At 48.8% G+C, this 14,083-nt stretch overlaps 1 protein-coding gene across 2 annotated transcripts in view; it reads left to right on the top strand.

Moving 5' to 3' along the window:
* The first annotated feature begins 8,244 nt into the window (after positions 1-8,244).
* The window catches only part of RANGAP1 (Ran GTPase activating protein 1), a 32,097-nt gene continuing 26,258 nt past the window's right edge, over positions 8,245-14,083 (top strand). The window contains exons 1-2 of one of the 2 annotated variants that reach the window (XM_045462833.1): positions 8,245-8,514; positions 11,769-11,918. In XM_045462833.1, coding sequence (XP_045318789.1) covers positions 11,807-11,918 — 112 coding nt within the window. In that variant the 5' untranslated portion in view covers positions 8,245-8,514; positions 11,769-11,806. Of the gene's footprint in view, positions 8,515-11,234; positions 11,389-11,768; positions 11,919-14,083 lie in introns of those variants that run through there. The other variant, XM_045462832.1, reaches the window with a different exon arrangement.

The following is a 14,083-nucleotide window of genomic DNA, read 5'->3' as shown; positions in this document are numbered from 1 at the left end:
GGCAGACACAGAATCTGAAGCAGGCTCCAGGCTCTGAGCTGTCAGCACAGAGCCCGACACAGGGCTTGAACCCACGAACCGTGAGATCATGACCTGAGCCACCTAGGTGTCCCCAAGATGATGGGTTGAAGGCAGCCACATGTATAGCCTGGCAATTTAGGGAGGTGGGGTGGTATGTTGGCATTAGGAAGGCCAAGGTGGGTCAGAGTCCCAGCTCCCACCACTTGCTAGCTGGGGGACCCTAGACAGTCTCACAGCTTCAGTTTTCTCATTTGTAAAATAAGGACAAGAACAGGGTTGCCCGGCTGGCTCAGTTAAGCATCCAACTTTGGCTCAGGTCATGATCTCACGGTTCGTGGGTTCAAGCCCCGCGTCGGGCACTGTACTGACAACTCAGAGCCTCCTTGGGATTCTTTCTCTCCCCCTCTCTTTACTCCTCCTGCTCAAGCTTCTGCTCTCTCTCTCTCAAAGCAAATAAATAAACTTTTTTAAAAATTTAAAAATAGGGGCGCCTGGGGTGGCTCAGTCGGTTAAGCATCGGACTTCGGCTCAGGTCATGATCTCACCGTTCGTGAGTTTGAGCCCCGCGTCGGGCTCTGTGCTGACAGCTCGGAGCCTGGAGCCTGCTTTGGATTCTGTGTCTCCTTCTCTCTCTGCCCCTCCCCCACTTGTGCTCTGTCTGTCTCTCAAAAATAAATAAATGTAAAATAAAAAAAAATTTTTTTAAATAAATAAAATTTTAAAAAAATTAAAAATAAGGATAAGAACACCTAATAAACATAACCCCTTTACAACTTACAGTGAAACACTCTTGACAGTTGATGAGATTAGACACCACTATTTTTTATCACTCCCATGTTACGGAGGAGAATGCTGAGGCCAGTTGGACCACCACATCTTGCCTCAAATGAACTAGCTGGTAAATGATATAATTCCACCATCCCAATCTGCCAGGACAATAACATTCTTAAAAGACTGTCCGTCATTTAAAGGGGATTTAGCTGGACATCAGCTCCCACTTTCAACTGGAGATCAACTAAACTAAGCCGCCTGAGATGGTAAATGGCCTTTACAACATGTCAACCCTATGTGGTGGTGTTTTTTTTTGTTTTTTTTTTTTTGTGGTGGTGTTTTTGAAAGAAAACACCTCGAGGCTGGCACCAGCAGGCTGTTTTCTGGGAAGCCCCAAAATTATGGGGCAGCAAATGCTCTGCGTCCTCACATTAAAGCCTAAGTAGCAGTAGACCACTGCTTACTTACTGTGGGCTAAGTACTTTGTACATGTTGATTCTCTTATCCCCTCCCCCCCCCAAAACCCTATCAGGTGGGGATTGTTTTTACCTATTTTGAGGTGAAAAAACATACAGAGCAGTTAAGTGATTTGATTGAGGTCACACAGCTAAGAAAGAAGCAGAAACAGAATTTAGTCCCTGGCCTGTCTCCCTAGAAAGCCTGACCACTGCGCCATGATGGAGACAACTTAAGTCTGGATGCATCCTTTATTACATCTGAGGACCAATCACCGGAGAGGGTTGCTAGAGAAGGAGAGTCAGACACTCATGCTCTCACCTTTCAGGAAATGACAGTTATGTCTTTCACTTATCCCTTCTCCAGTGATCACCTCCTGTACCAAGCTTAGGCCTGCCATGGTCTGGCCGCCAGAGAGGACTGGGGAGAGTCTGAGTGCATGGCAACCTTTGCCACAACCATGTGCAAAGTTTATTCCTTCACTCAACAAACACAAAGGTTCATTGCCAGGCCCCACACTGGGTCCTAGACTACAGAGAAACCCCATGTCCCCACAGCTCCAGGAAAGTCCCAGACCCCAGCCCTCCAGCAGGGGATCTTAACTTGGGGCAAGGGAAGTACAACTTGAGACTTAGGTTGGTGATAATAAGAGTACTTTCCCCATAGGGTCACTCTGAGGATTAAATGAGCGCTTGCATGCAAAACATTGATAAATGTGCGCCTAACTAAAACTGAGTAATATGTTCTTCTAGGAACTAATCATAGAATTCAGATTCTCAGAGATGAGAGTGACTTAAAAAGAGAGAAGTGGGGGATCCTGGGTGGCTCAGTCGGTAACGCATCCGACTTTGGCTCAGGTCATGATCTCGTGGTTCCTGAGTTCGACCCCCATGACCCCCATATCTGGTTCACTGCTATTAGTGCAGAGCCCACTCCGGATCCTCTGTCCCCCTCTCTCTGCCCATCTCCCACTTGCACACATGCTCGCTCGCTCTCTCTCAAAAATAAATAAACATTTTTAAAAAGAGGGAGAGAGAAGGGGAGGGACCCATGAACCTAGAGGCTACCCACCAGACTAGTATACAGGAGATGAAATGCAGGCAATAAAACAAGGCCACAGGCCTCCGGGGTGGCTCAGTCGGTTAAGTGGCTGACTCTTCATCTCCGTTCGGGTGTTGATCTCAGGGTTGTGAGTTCAAGCCCCACATTGGGCTTCACACTGGCCATGGAGCCTACTTTAAAAAAATAAAAATAAAAAACATGGTCACATTGCTGAAAGGACTGTAAGTGAATACTCACATGCCCTAGTTTATGCTAAATTGTTGATAGTTTGCTATGTTACTTTATCACCTATTCATCCATCCATCCATCCACCTAACAATCTACATAACATTTTTGTTAAAAACAAAACAAAACAGGGGCGGGCACCTTGGTGGCTGAGTCGGTTAAGCGTCCAACTCTTGGTTTTGACTCAGGCCATGATCTCACAGTTCATGAGATCCAGCCCCTGTGTTGACAGAATGGAGACTGCTTGGGATTATCTCTCCCCCTCCCTCTTTCTCTCCCTGCCCCTCCCCTGCTTGTGCTGTAGCATTCTCTCTCAAAATAAATAAATAAACATTAAAACAGAACGGGTAACAATTTTTTTAAGATAAAAAAAATGTTTATTTATTTTAGAGAGAGAGAGAGAGAAGGTGCACAAGCGGGGGAGGGACGGGCAGTTGGGGGGACAGAGGATCCAAAGTGGGCTCTGTGCTGACAGCAGAGAGCCTGATGTGAGACTCGAACTCATAAACTGTGAGATCATGACCTGTCGAAGGCAGATGCTTAACCAACTGAGCCACCTAGACACTCCTAAAACAGGTAATTTTTAATTTTTTCTTTTCTTTTTAATAAACTCTACCCCCAACGTGGGGTTCCACCCCAACCCCGAGGTTGAGGTTTAGAGTCTCAGGCTCTACCAATTAAGTCAGTCAGGTGCCCCTTAACTTTTTTTTTTTTTTTTTTTTTTTGAGGGAGAGAGGGCACAAGTGAGTGAGGGAGAGAGAATCCCACAAGGGGCAAAGAGGGAGACAGAGGGAGAGAGAGAAGAGGGGCTCACCTGAAGCAGGGCTCGATATCACGCCATGAGATCATGACTTGGGTCAAAGTCCCGTGCTTAACCGAGCCACCTAGACACCCCCACCCTTAACTTTATTCTGAAGACTCTCTTGCATTTATACTATTTTTAAATTTTTCTGTCAGTATTCATTTAAAACATTATTTTCATTTTGGAACAAAAGAATTCTTAAAAGAGAAAAGAATCCACAGAAAGCATTTGGTATCAGGAAAATCTCCGTAAACATTAGACCCAAATTTAAGCTCCCCTACAGATGCCATCCTTTTCTATCTCATTCACCATTGGATTCCCAGAGCTGGAATGGTGCCTGGTACATAGTAGATGCTTAATAAGGATTTGTGGGGGTGAATGAATTATTTTAATTATGGTTAGTCATCAAAGTTTAAAAAGATCATGTATTCTGATGGGGAGCCCTGGGCTTGAACCCAGGGGAGAATGTGGTTTGAGTGGTCTTTAACAGATGATCTAGCAAACCCCTCCCACCAGGGGAGGTGACCCTTGAGGGACCATCTTTCTCTAGCGGTCTTGGGAGCACCCGCAGCCGGTTGGATCTCGGGAATGTCTCTCCACATTCCTCACATGTCTGGCATAATTCAGCCATTTGTTTTTGATCTCACTAAATGGCAAGTCTGCAGCCTTGGTAGCTCTTCAGGAAACCAGTATAAATATTGTTATTTATTCCATTTACAATTGGCAATTAAGATTGTTTTCAGGCTCCACAGTGGAATTTAAAACACTCAGTTAAAGTAAACCAAACTAATCAGAGGCAGCCTGCTTTTCTCTTCAAAACATTCTTTAAAAAAAAGGGGGGGGGGAGCTGCACAACAGAGACAGAAAGATCTAAAACATTCCCCTTCCCCTTATACCCACTTCATACTCACAAAATGACTTGTTTTGCATGTGTGTTGAAATGGACCCCAGCAATCTGGCTTCTGCAGTCTCTTGTCTTGGGGTGCCTGGCTGTCTCAATTGGTAGAGCATGCTACTTTTTTTTTTTTTAATTTTTTAATGTTTTATTTTATATTTGAGAGAGAGAGAGAGAGAGAGAGAGAGCACACAGGAGAGGGGCAAAGAGACAGAGACAGAATCTGAAGCAGGCTCCAGCCTCTGAACCTGTCAATACAGAGTCTGATGCGGGGCTGGAACTCACGGAGCAGCGAGATCATGACCTGAGCTGAAGTCAGACACTTAACTGACTGAGCCCAAGAGCATGCTACTCTTGATCACAGGGGCGTGAGTTCAAGCCCCATGCTGGGCACAGTTTATTTAAAAAAAAAAATCGGGGCGCCTGGGTGGCGCAGTGGGTTAAGCATCCGACTTCAGCCAGGTCACGATCTCGCGGTCCGTGAGTTCGAGCCCCGCCTCAGGCTCTGGGCTGATGGCTCAGAGCCTGGAGCCTGTTTCCGATTCTGTGTCTCCCTCTCTCTTTGCCCCTCCCCCGTTCATGCTCTGTCTCTCTCTGTCCCAAAAATAAATAAACGTTGAAAAAAAAATTTAAAAAAAAAATCCACTGTCTCTTGTCTAAATTACTGTGTAATTAGAGCAGGTTATTTAACATCTCTGGTTCTCAATTTTTGTCTGTTGAAAAGAAGAAAGAGGTGGCCTAAGGTGGCTCTATCCATCTGTCAAAGGCTATGATGTCATTTGCTGGGCCTGGAAAACAAACTAGCTCTCAGGTGATAACTTGAAAGGGAAAGAGAGAGTTGGAGAGAGAGGAGAGATGAGAAATTTGCTGTTTGGAAACAATGATGGCTCTGGACTCCTCTGACTCACTGTGAACCCTCAGGTAACCTCCTCCTCCTTTTTAAACCCGTCTTCCCATTTTATTTTATTATCGTTTTTAGGTGTATATGTTTATTTTTGAGAGAGAGACAGCAAGAGCATGAGCATGGGAGGGCAGAGAATCCAAAACAGGCACCGACAGCAGAGAAACTAGATGCGGGGCTAGAACTCACGAAGGCTGAGATCATGACCTGAGCCAAATGAAGTCAGACATTTAACCCACTGAGCCACCCAGGCACCCCCAGTTTCCCCATTTTAAAGTGGTCTGAGATAGAATCTAGATTCAGGAGTAGCAAACAGAATCTGGATTGTTAAACAGAATCTGGATTGTTTTGTGATTTTAGCTTTAATGTGAAGATGTTCCGGCAGAACATCTACTCTCTGGCTCTCCACAAGCTCCACTAGGCCCCCACTACCTTCTAATACCTCTCTTTTCTTTCTTTCTCTCTTTGTCTCTTTCTTTGTCTCTTTCTTTCTTTGTCTCTTTCTTTCTTTCTCTCTTCCTTTCTTTCTTTCTTTCATTAGGCAGGCTCCATACCTGATGTGGGGCTTGAACTCATGACCCTGGGATCCAGTCACATGTTCTACCAACTGAGCCAGCCAGGCACCCTGAAGGCTATTGTTTCTGCTAAGAATTCCCTTCCAGTCCTTAGGAAAAAAAAAAAAAAAATCCCTTCCAGTCCTGAAAATCCTATGATCTATCAGCTAGGTGAGGGCAGGAAAGATCACCTAAGATATTCTACCTCCACCTTCCTCTTCCCTTTAGGAAGTCTTTGTCAGAAGGCCAAGGAAGGCCACAGGAAGTAAAACTGGAAAAAAGAGGCTGGGAAATCACCACAAGGGAAATCCAGACTGATTTGATCAGCCCTAGTTGTAATCAGCACAGGAATAGCACCAGGCCTAATTGGGAGCATCTCAGCCTTCTCAAATGGTGACTCATTTTTTTTTTTTAATTTTTTTTTTAACATTTATTTATTTTTGAGACAGAGAGAGACAGAGCATGAACGGGGGAGGGGCAGAGAGAGAGGGAGACACAGAATCGGAAGCAGGCTCCAGGCTCTGAGCTGTCAGCCCAGAGCCCGACGCGGGGCTCGAACTCACGGACCGTGAGATCGTGACCTGAGCTGAAGTCGGACGCTCAACCGACTGAGCCACCCAGGCGCCCCAAATGGTGACTCATTTTAAGCAAATATCCGGGAACTCTGATGGGAATCCAGTTCAAATGAGGAAAATGAAGCACCTGTGATAGCCTAATCCCGGAAAAGATGCTGTCAAGATGGGTAGAGTACCTGCCCCAAGGCTCTTGCAGGTTGAGGAAGCTGCCAATAATACTATTAACTGTGTGGGAAAAGCCCTTAGAGCTTTAGATCAACTGCTGTGGGGGGTTGCAGCTTGCTGTGGGGCCCAGAGGAAGGTGACTCTTTCTGGAAGGAGTGCTGTAGACAAGCCTCCCAGAGGAGGTGGCCTTTGATATGGGCCTTGTATGCAGAGGAGAGGGAGGATGGAAAGAGGACCCACATCTCAGCAGCGGTGCGAACCGAACCAGGGTATGGAGCTCGCTTTCTCATCTCTGTGCTGGAAGGGGTGGCGATGATGCCCGCTTCCTTTGTGGTTGTAAAGAGTAAATGAACTGTGTGAAAGGATCTGGCACACAATATATTTAACTTTCAATTGCAGGTAAAGCAAAAGCATGTGCGTGGGCCAAGTTGTGAGAGGTAACTTTGCAGAAGGCTGCATATGTTGATGGTGATTATCTCTGGGTGCTAGAGTTTCTCGGGTAATGTTTACTTTTCTCTTTATCCTGTTCTATGTTGGCTAAAGTATTTATAGCAAACACGTTATTTATATAATGGATAAAATGTTCTTTGCGAAAAGATAAAAAAGCTATTTGTGTTCTGATACCTAAAAAATTCAAACCTACAGAGAAGTGGCAAAAGTGTTCAAAGAACTCCCCGTATACCCCTCACCCAGATTCGCGTATTGTGAACGTCTGGCCACATTTGCACTCTCTATATGCATATACACATTTTTTGAACCACTGGCGAGTCAGTTGCTGATGTCACACCCCTAATTATTTCAGCATGTATTTCCAAGAACAAGGGCAGTCTCTTACATAACCCAGCACAATAATAAGAATCAATAAATGTAACACTGATACAATACTATTATCTATTGTATACTATTACAATCTATTGTAATAGTATTACAAGTGTTGCTAATTGTCTCCATATTGCCCTTAGCAGTAACTTCCTCCCCAGCCCGGGATCCAGTCCACGGCCATAGATTGCATTTTGTTGTCATGTTTCTTAGTCTCCTTTAATCTGCAACAGTTCCTCAGCTTTTCTGTCTTTCGTGACACAGACATTTTTGCAAGAGTACAGACCAGTTATTCTGTTGTAGAATAAACTGTAACTCAGTTTGGGTTTGTCTACTGCTTTCTCATGATCAGATTAATTTTATGCACTGATGACTGGATGGTGATGCCGTGTCCTTCTCGGTGCATCACATCAGCAGGTGTGCGACGGATGTCAGTTTGTCCAGTTACTGATGTTAACGTGAACCATTTGGTTAAGATGGTGTCGCAGCTTCTCTACCATAGGGTAATTATTTCCCCTTTTTAGTTATCAAACAATTTGCGGTAATTCATGTGAAAGGTTTCGAATGACTTCTCAATTTCATGAGACAAAAAAGGCGAGGCTTTCCTCTGAGGAAACGGATACCTCTTTCTTGCAGAACAGATCTACCAGCTTGCCTTCGGCAGTTCCAGCCTTTGTCAATAAAGTTACGTGCACATGATCCTTTCCGGAAGGGCTGAGGCTGCTGGACCGCAAGGCACGACGGGAATTGTAGTCTCCCTGGGCACTCGAGGCTACACGCCGCCCTGTGGCCTCCCGGAGAAAGAGCCAGAAGCCGAAAAGGGAGGGCGCAGAGGGTGCCGAGCGGAGGCGCGCTGGGACGCGGTGCATGACGGGACTCGTAGTTCGCGGGCGCCCTCCTGAGGCGGTCGCCGCGATCCGCGCAGAAGGACTGGACTACCATACCCGCCAGGCCACTCGAGCGGGGGAAGGGGAACCCGGCCTGGGCCTTGAACAAATCAAATCGAAGGAAAGAAACTGCCGGCTTTCAAAATCCTCCTCCTCCGCCATCATCCGCGGTGGTGCGGGGAGCAGGTGGTGTCGGAGACAGGAGTGGCGAGAACTGCCGGGAGAGCAGACGAAAGAGCGAGCCGGGCCTCGGGACCGCTGGGCTCGGGGGTGGCGACCCCGACCTGACCTGACCTGACCCGGACCCTAAATCAGTCCCCGCCCCTGCGGGGCGGACGCGCGCGCTCAGGTCGCCTCACGCGGCGGCGCCTCCTGTTCGCGGTAAGGGTCGGGGTCCCTTGCCTTTCCCCGTCACCTGCCTGGGATGGGGGCGGGGGGCGGCGCGGCCCTCCAGCTGGGCGTGGAAGGTGTGGCGCCCCTGAGCGCCTTCTGGGTCTCTTCTCGGCCTTCTCCCCTGCGCGTCGACGGCCAAGGCGGAGGGGCTGAGAGAGGCGGTGTTGGGGGGGGGTGGGGGGGGGCGCAGGCCCCTCTCCCAGGTGGAGAAACTGAAGCTTGGAGAGGGCGTCCGGCGAAGCTGCCAGCAGCGTCTCCTGTTGGCGTCGGTGACAACTGGGGGCGCGTCCTCCAGGGATCCCGGATGGGGCTCCCGCGCCGCCCGCCTGTCATTGGCGGCCCGCACTCGCGCGTCGCTCCCTTGCCGCCGCCTCCCAGTAGTCCCACTCCCGCGGAGGGCCTGGACTGGCGCCGCAGCCCCTGGGATCGACATGAGTCACTGCTGACGCTTCGCAAGAGCGAGAGACGTGCACCTGAGAAAATCTGAGACTTTCGCGCCCAGAAGAGAGAGAGGCTGTTGGTGTGTCTACTGTTTGTCTTTGCTCTGTCGCCTACCCTTCGCAGACCTTGGACACATCAAGCCACCCCTGTGTGCTTCGCTTTCGCAGTCCTTAGAGTGGACGGTGTATATGTGCACCGACTGGGCTGAGGAATAAGCCTTTTTCTAGCTGAGAAGTTCTGTGTTCCGATGGGAACCTATGCGGGAGCCCCACCACCATTTTTCTTGCCTCAAATCGCCCCATCCCACAACTGCCAGAGGTGGTGAGGTTTCAGGTGAATTTGTATTCGGTTTCACGTCTTCATTCTTGGAGCACCTTCTAGATGCCAGGCCGTAGGTTGCACATAAGTGATGCTGTCAAAACGTCTGTCAGAGCCTGTCCCTTCTCTGCTAGAAACCTATCAGTGGCTCTATTAAAACCCACATTCTTGGGGCGCCTGGGTGGCTCAGTTGGTTAAGCGCCGGACTTCAGCTCAGGTCATGATCTCACAGTTGGTAGGTTGGAGCACGAGTTGGAGCACGGGTTCGAGCCCCGTGTCAGGCTCTGTGCTGACAGCTCAGAGCTTGGAGCCTGCTTTGGATTCTGTGTCTCCCTTTTTCTCTGCCCCTCCTGCTTTCTCTGTCTCTCAAAAATAAATCAACATTTAAAAAATGTTTTTTTCTTTAAAAAAAAAAAAAAAAGCTACATTCTTTAAATGGGGTCTGTGATTTGGGCCTGTTGTTAATTCTCTTTTCTTATTTCTTGATTTTGTTTTCCTTCCCTGTCTGCACTCCAGCAGTTCCTCTGATCTCCCCTGCCCTGCCCTGCCCTGCTCTGCCCTCCCCTCCCCTCCCACCCCACCCCACCCCACCCCACCCCACCCCCAACAAGAGCCTTTGCATTTGCTACTCCCTTTGCAAGAAAGCTCTTCCCCCAGATATCTGCCTGGCCCAATCCTCAATGTCTTTGAAGTCTTTGTTTCTTTCCTCATAATACCTTCTCTAACCATCCTGTTTTAAATCGCAACCCCCAGAATATACCTTACCACCTTCTCTGTTTGTTTTTGTTCTTGTCATTGTCTTAAGATACTATCTTGTTTAGAACACATGTTTTAAGAGGGCAGGATTTTTGTTTCATTCACTGTCGTGCTCCTGATATCTGGAGCAACGTCCAGAACACGGTGGTACTAATACAAGTTTGTTGAATGAGTGATTAGATGCTTTCTTACCCAGAAGAATAATTCATACTTATTGATAAAGATAGACGAACCGGGGGGCGCCTGGGTGGCTCAGTAGGTTAAGCATCCAATTCTTTTTTTTTTTTTTTTTTAAGTTCATTTATTTGCGAGAGACAGCGCGCTTATGTGCACATTGGGGAGGGGCAGAGAGAGAGAGAGAGAATGAGAATCCCAAGCAGGCTCCACAGTGCAGACAGCCAGACTCAGGGCCTGAACTCAGGAACCATGAGATCATGACCTGAGCCAAAGTTGGATGCTTAACCGACTAAGCCACCCAGGTGCTCCAAGCATCCAATTCTTGGTATTGGCTTGGGTCGTGATCTTGTGGTGATGAGATTAAGCCCCACATTGGGCTCTGCGCTGAGTGTGGAACTTGCTTGGAATTCTGTCTCTCTCCCCCCTCTCCCCCTCTCCCCCTCTCCCCCTCTCCCCTTCTCCCCTTCTCCCCTTCTCCCCTTCTCTCCTTCTCTCCTTCTCTCCCTCTCTCCCTCTCTCCCTCATTCTGCCCTTCCCCTGCTCTTGCTCTCATGCTCTTTCTCGAAATAAGTGAACTTTAAAATAATAAAAAAGGCAAACCAGGGTGATAAAGGTTAAGGTAAGGAGAAGGAAGTGGGAAGCAGACCTTTTGAGTCCAGAGAAAGCCTGGGGGAAAGAGAGGATATGGGAGCCATCACAGTTGTATCTCGAGGATGAATAGTTTGGGGAAGGACATGTTCTGGATGAGGAGTCTCTGTAGGCACCTCCTAGTTCTATCCTCCACATCAGTTTTCCTTGGTCTCCCCCTGATTGCATGCCATTTCCTCTTTAGGGAAATGGAGTGGGTCTTTCTGCCAGTCTGCTGAGTTCTCCAGGCTGGAAGCTCCTTTCTTCACCTCTGCCTTTGGTCTATTGTGATGGTGGCTGCTGTGATGTAGAGACCTCTGGTCTCCTAGGAACCTGAGGTCTGGCTACCATGGGCTCCCCAGTCTCCTGGCCAGGGTTGAAATCAGACGTGCGGTGGGCTGACCCCTGTTCCCCAGCCCCAGAGACATGCCAGCCAGGGTGGTGGGGCATTTCCTGGGATGGATGAACTGGATCCCTTAGCCATCTTAGTCCTGTTTGAGAAATGGGACCCTCAAACAGAGAGCAACCAAGATGATCAGGCAGGTTTGTGTTGGGGGCAGGCTCTTTGCCACTGTCGGTCTGGGACTCGATTGCCATTCACTGGGACCCAGGAAATGGGCAGCTCACACGGCTATGTTTGATGTCCCAGCTGGGGCAGTTGGGCAGGGAAGCTAAAGTGAAATGGTAACTCTTCAGAGGGTAAAACAAGATTTTACTACTTTCTTGCCACTTTCTCCACCTTTCCTAGGATTGTTCCTTCCCTAATGCTGTTTCCATTTCTTCCAGTAGTTTAGCTTTTGGAGTCCCGAGAGCACAGGGGGAGGTAGGATCAAGCCCCTGAAATGAGTTGTCTCTTACCTGGCCCTCCCCAACCAGGGGCCCTAGGAGACCTCTCTCTTTTAATGTAACTTCGGCCTGCTCAGTTTGCAGATTTCCAGGGGAGCCCGACAACGTAGCCAGCATGGCCTCTGAAGACATTGCCAAGCTGGCAGAGACGCTTGCCAAAACCCAGGTGGCCGGGGGACAGCTGAGTTTCAAGGGCAAGAGCCTCAAACTCAACACTGCGGAAGATGGTGAGTTTCTGCTTGGGCTGGCCCAGGGGAAGAAAGAGAGTGTGCGAATGACCGCTTACTCTTACTCACGCTTGGGCTTGTTTAGCTCCATTATCATGTTGTTTTCCTGGTAGCTCTGTGAGATATCACTGGGCCCATTTCACAGTAAGGCTCAAAGGTGGTGGGCCTACAAGTGCATGCAGACTTCCCTGCCTGTTGTCACATTTTTGGAAGGTATCCTTGCTGGTGATGGCTTTAGGTTGGCAGGTGGGCTGTATCTTAGAGGGGATAGTAAGCAATGAGGGACCACGACAGTAGTCCCAGGATATAGCCCATGACTTCTTACTTCAGACCTTTACCACCACGGACCCAGCCCGGTCTGAGAATCCTGGGTGCCTTCCCCAGAGCTAAGACCCTTGTGGAGCTGCATTAAAACAATGATTCAGGCCCTTTTGGGAGGTCTAGTCCAGGTGGCCGAATGCCCTTGGGAGAGGGATGGATGGATGTTCTTGTCTGTGTACAGGAACCAGGGCTGGAGGGAACTAGGCATCAGAATTCAGGCCCTGTCTTTTCGTCCCTGGCCAAATCATGACTAACACCGGTCAGCCCTGCATCCCCTGGTGTCTGGAAGTGAAGGCACCTACATCAGTACTTGTAAGCCCTCTTGAAGTTCTGGCCCGACCAGGGAAACTGGTCTGGACTTGCCTGGTTGTCCTGGAGTGCAGGCAGGCTTGCTCCTGTGCGCTGGCTTAGAAACGACTTGAGTCCTTGGGTGGCTGGGAACGTGGTAGCACATCTTCCGAATATCTCTGAAAGGCCCTAAGATTTAGAGTTTCTGCCTGTGCTGTTATCACTTTCAGTCATGCATCATGCCTGAGGGAGGGAGGTAGAAATGTTACCAGTTTATAAATAAGGAAAAAAGATTTGGAAGAACTAACTTGCCCAAGATCACACAGCTGGTAAATAGCAGAGCCAGGATTTTAACTGATACCCAGCTGAATCCCTGTGCCTGTGTTTCTCAGTAGACAGCTCAGTTCAGGAAACATGAATTTGCTATTAAATGCCATTCACTGGGGTGCCTGGGTGGCTCAGTCAGTTGAGCATCCAACTCTTGATTTCAGCTCAGGTCACGATCCCAGGGTTGTGGGATCAGTCCCTGTGTTGGGCTCTGTGCTGTGTGTGGAGCCTGCTTAGGATTTTCCCCATGCCCTTCTCTCTCCCTCTCCGTCCCTCCCCCTCTGCTACTCTCTCCTGCTCGCTCATACGCACACTCTCTCGCTGTAAAGTAAATGCCATTTACCGAATGCCTAGTCAGGCAGTCTTAAGTGCCATGCAAGCAATATCTCAGTTTATCCTCACAGAAGTCTTTGAGGTAGCTTTACGTCCGCATTTTGGAGATGGAAAATTGAAGCCCAAGGAGGTGATATGACTTGCCTAAGGACGCAGCTATAAGCATTGGAGCCGGGATTAGAACTCAAATTTGTCTAGCCTTAAAATCCATGCAGATGGGGCACTTGGGTGGCTCAGTCAGTTAAGTGGCCACCTCTTGATCTCAGCTCAGATCTTGATCTCAGGGTCTTGAGTTCAAGCCCCCCATTGGTCTTGGCGCTGGGCGTGAAGCCTACTTAAAAAAAAAAAAGAAATCCGTGCAGATAGCCACTTCATGAGTGCAGGCTGGACATGCTGCTTCCATTTTGTAGGTCACCAGGGAGGCCCCGCTTACAGCCCCAGCTTCTGAGGAGCTCCTAAGCTGGAGTGGGAAGGAGGTACTCAAATAACTGCCAGGGGACAGAAGGCAAGACATGCTCTGAGAAACGTGAACAGCAAGTTCTAGAAAGAAAGGCAAGGCACAGGAGTCACTTCTAGTTGAGGAGGGCCCAGGAAGTCTCCGTGGATGAGGTCGTGTTTGTTGAACTGTCCTCGAAGGAGAAAGGGCACTGTAGGCAGGGAGAGCCACGTGAGGTAGGCCCAGGAGCTGAGACACACAGGGTGGGCTTAGGAGAAAGGAAATCAGGATGCCACAGGGCGGCCAGGGCAGAGGCTCTTGAATGCTGTGCGGAGGAGCCTGGCAGCCTAATCCTCGGCCCAGACAGGCACTCCAGGTTGTCTGGGAGTGAGGTGGCACAGTCCAGAGAGGGCAAAGGCCTGTGTGAGGAAGCCATGAAACTGATGACCGGAACAAGGTT

Source organism: Leopardus geoffroyi, chromosome B4 (genome assembly GCF_018350155.1).
Source record: "Leopardus geoffroyi isolate Oge1 chromosome B4, O.geoffroyi_Oge1_pat1.0, whole genome shotgun sequence".
NCBI classification, from domain to species: domain Eukaryota; kingdom Metazoa; phylum Chordata; class Mammalia; order Carnivora; family Felidae; genus Leopardus; species Leopardus geoffroyi.
The sequence above is the reverse complement of the archived record's forward strand: the minus strand, read 5'-3'. Positions and strand labels throughout refer to the sequence as shown.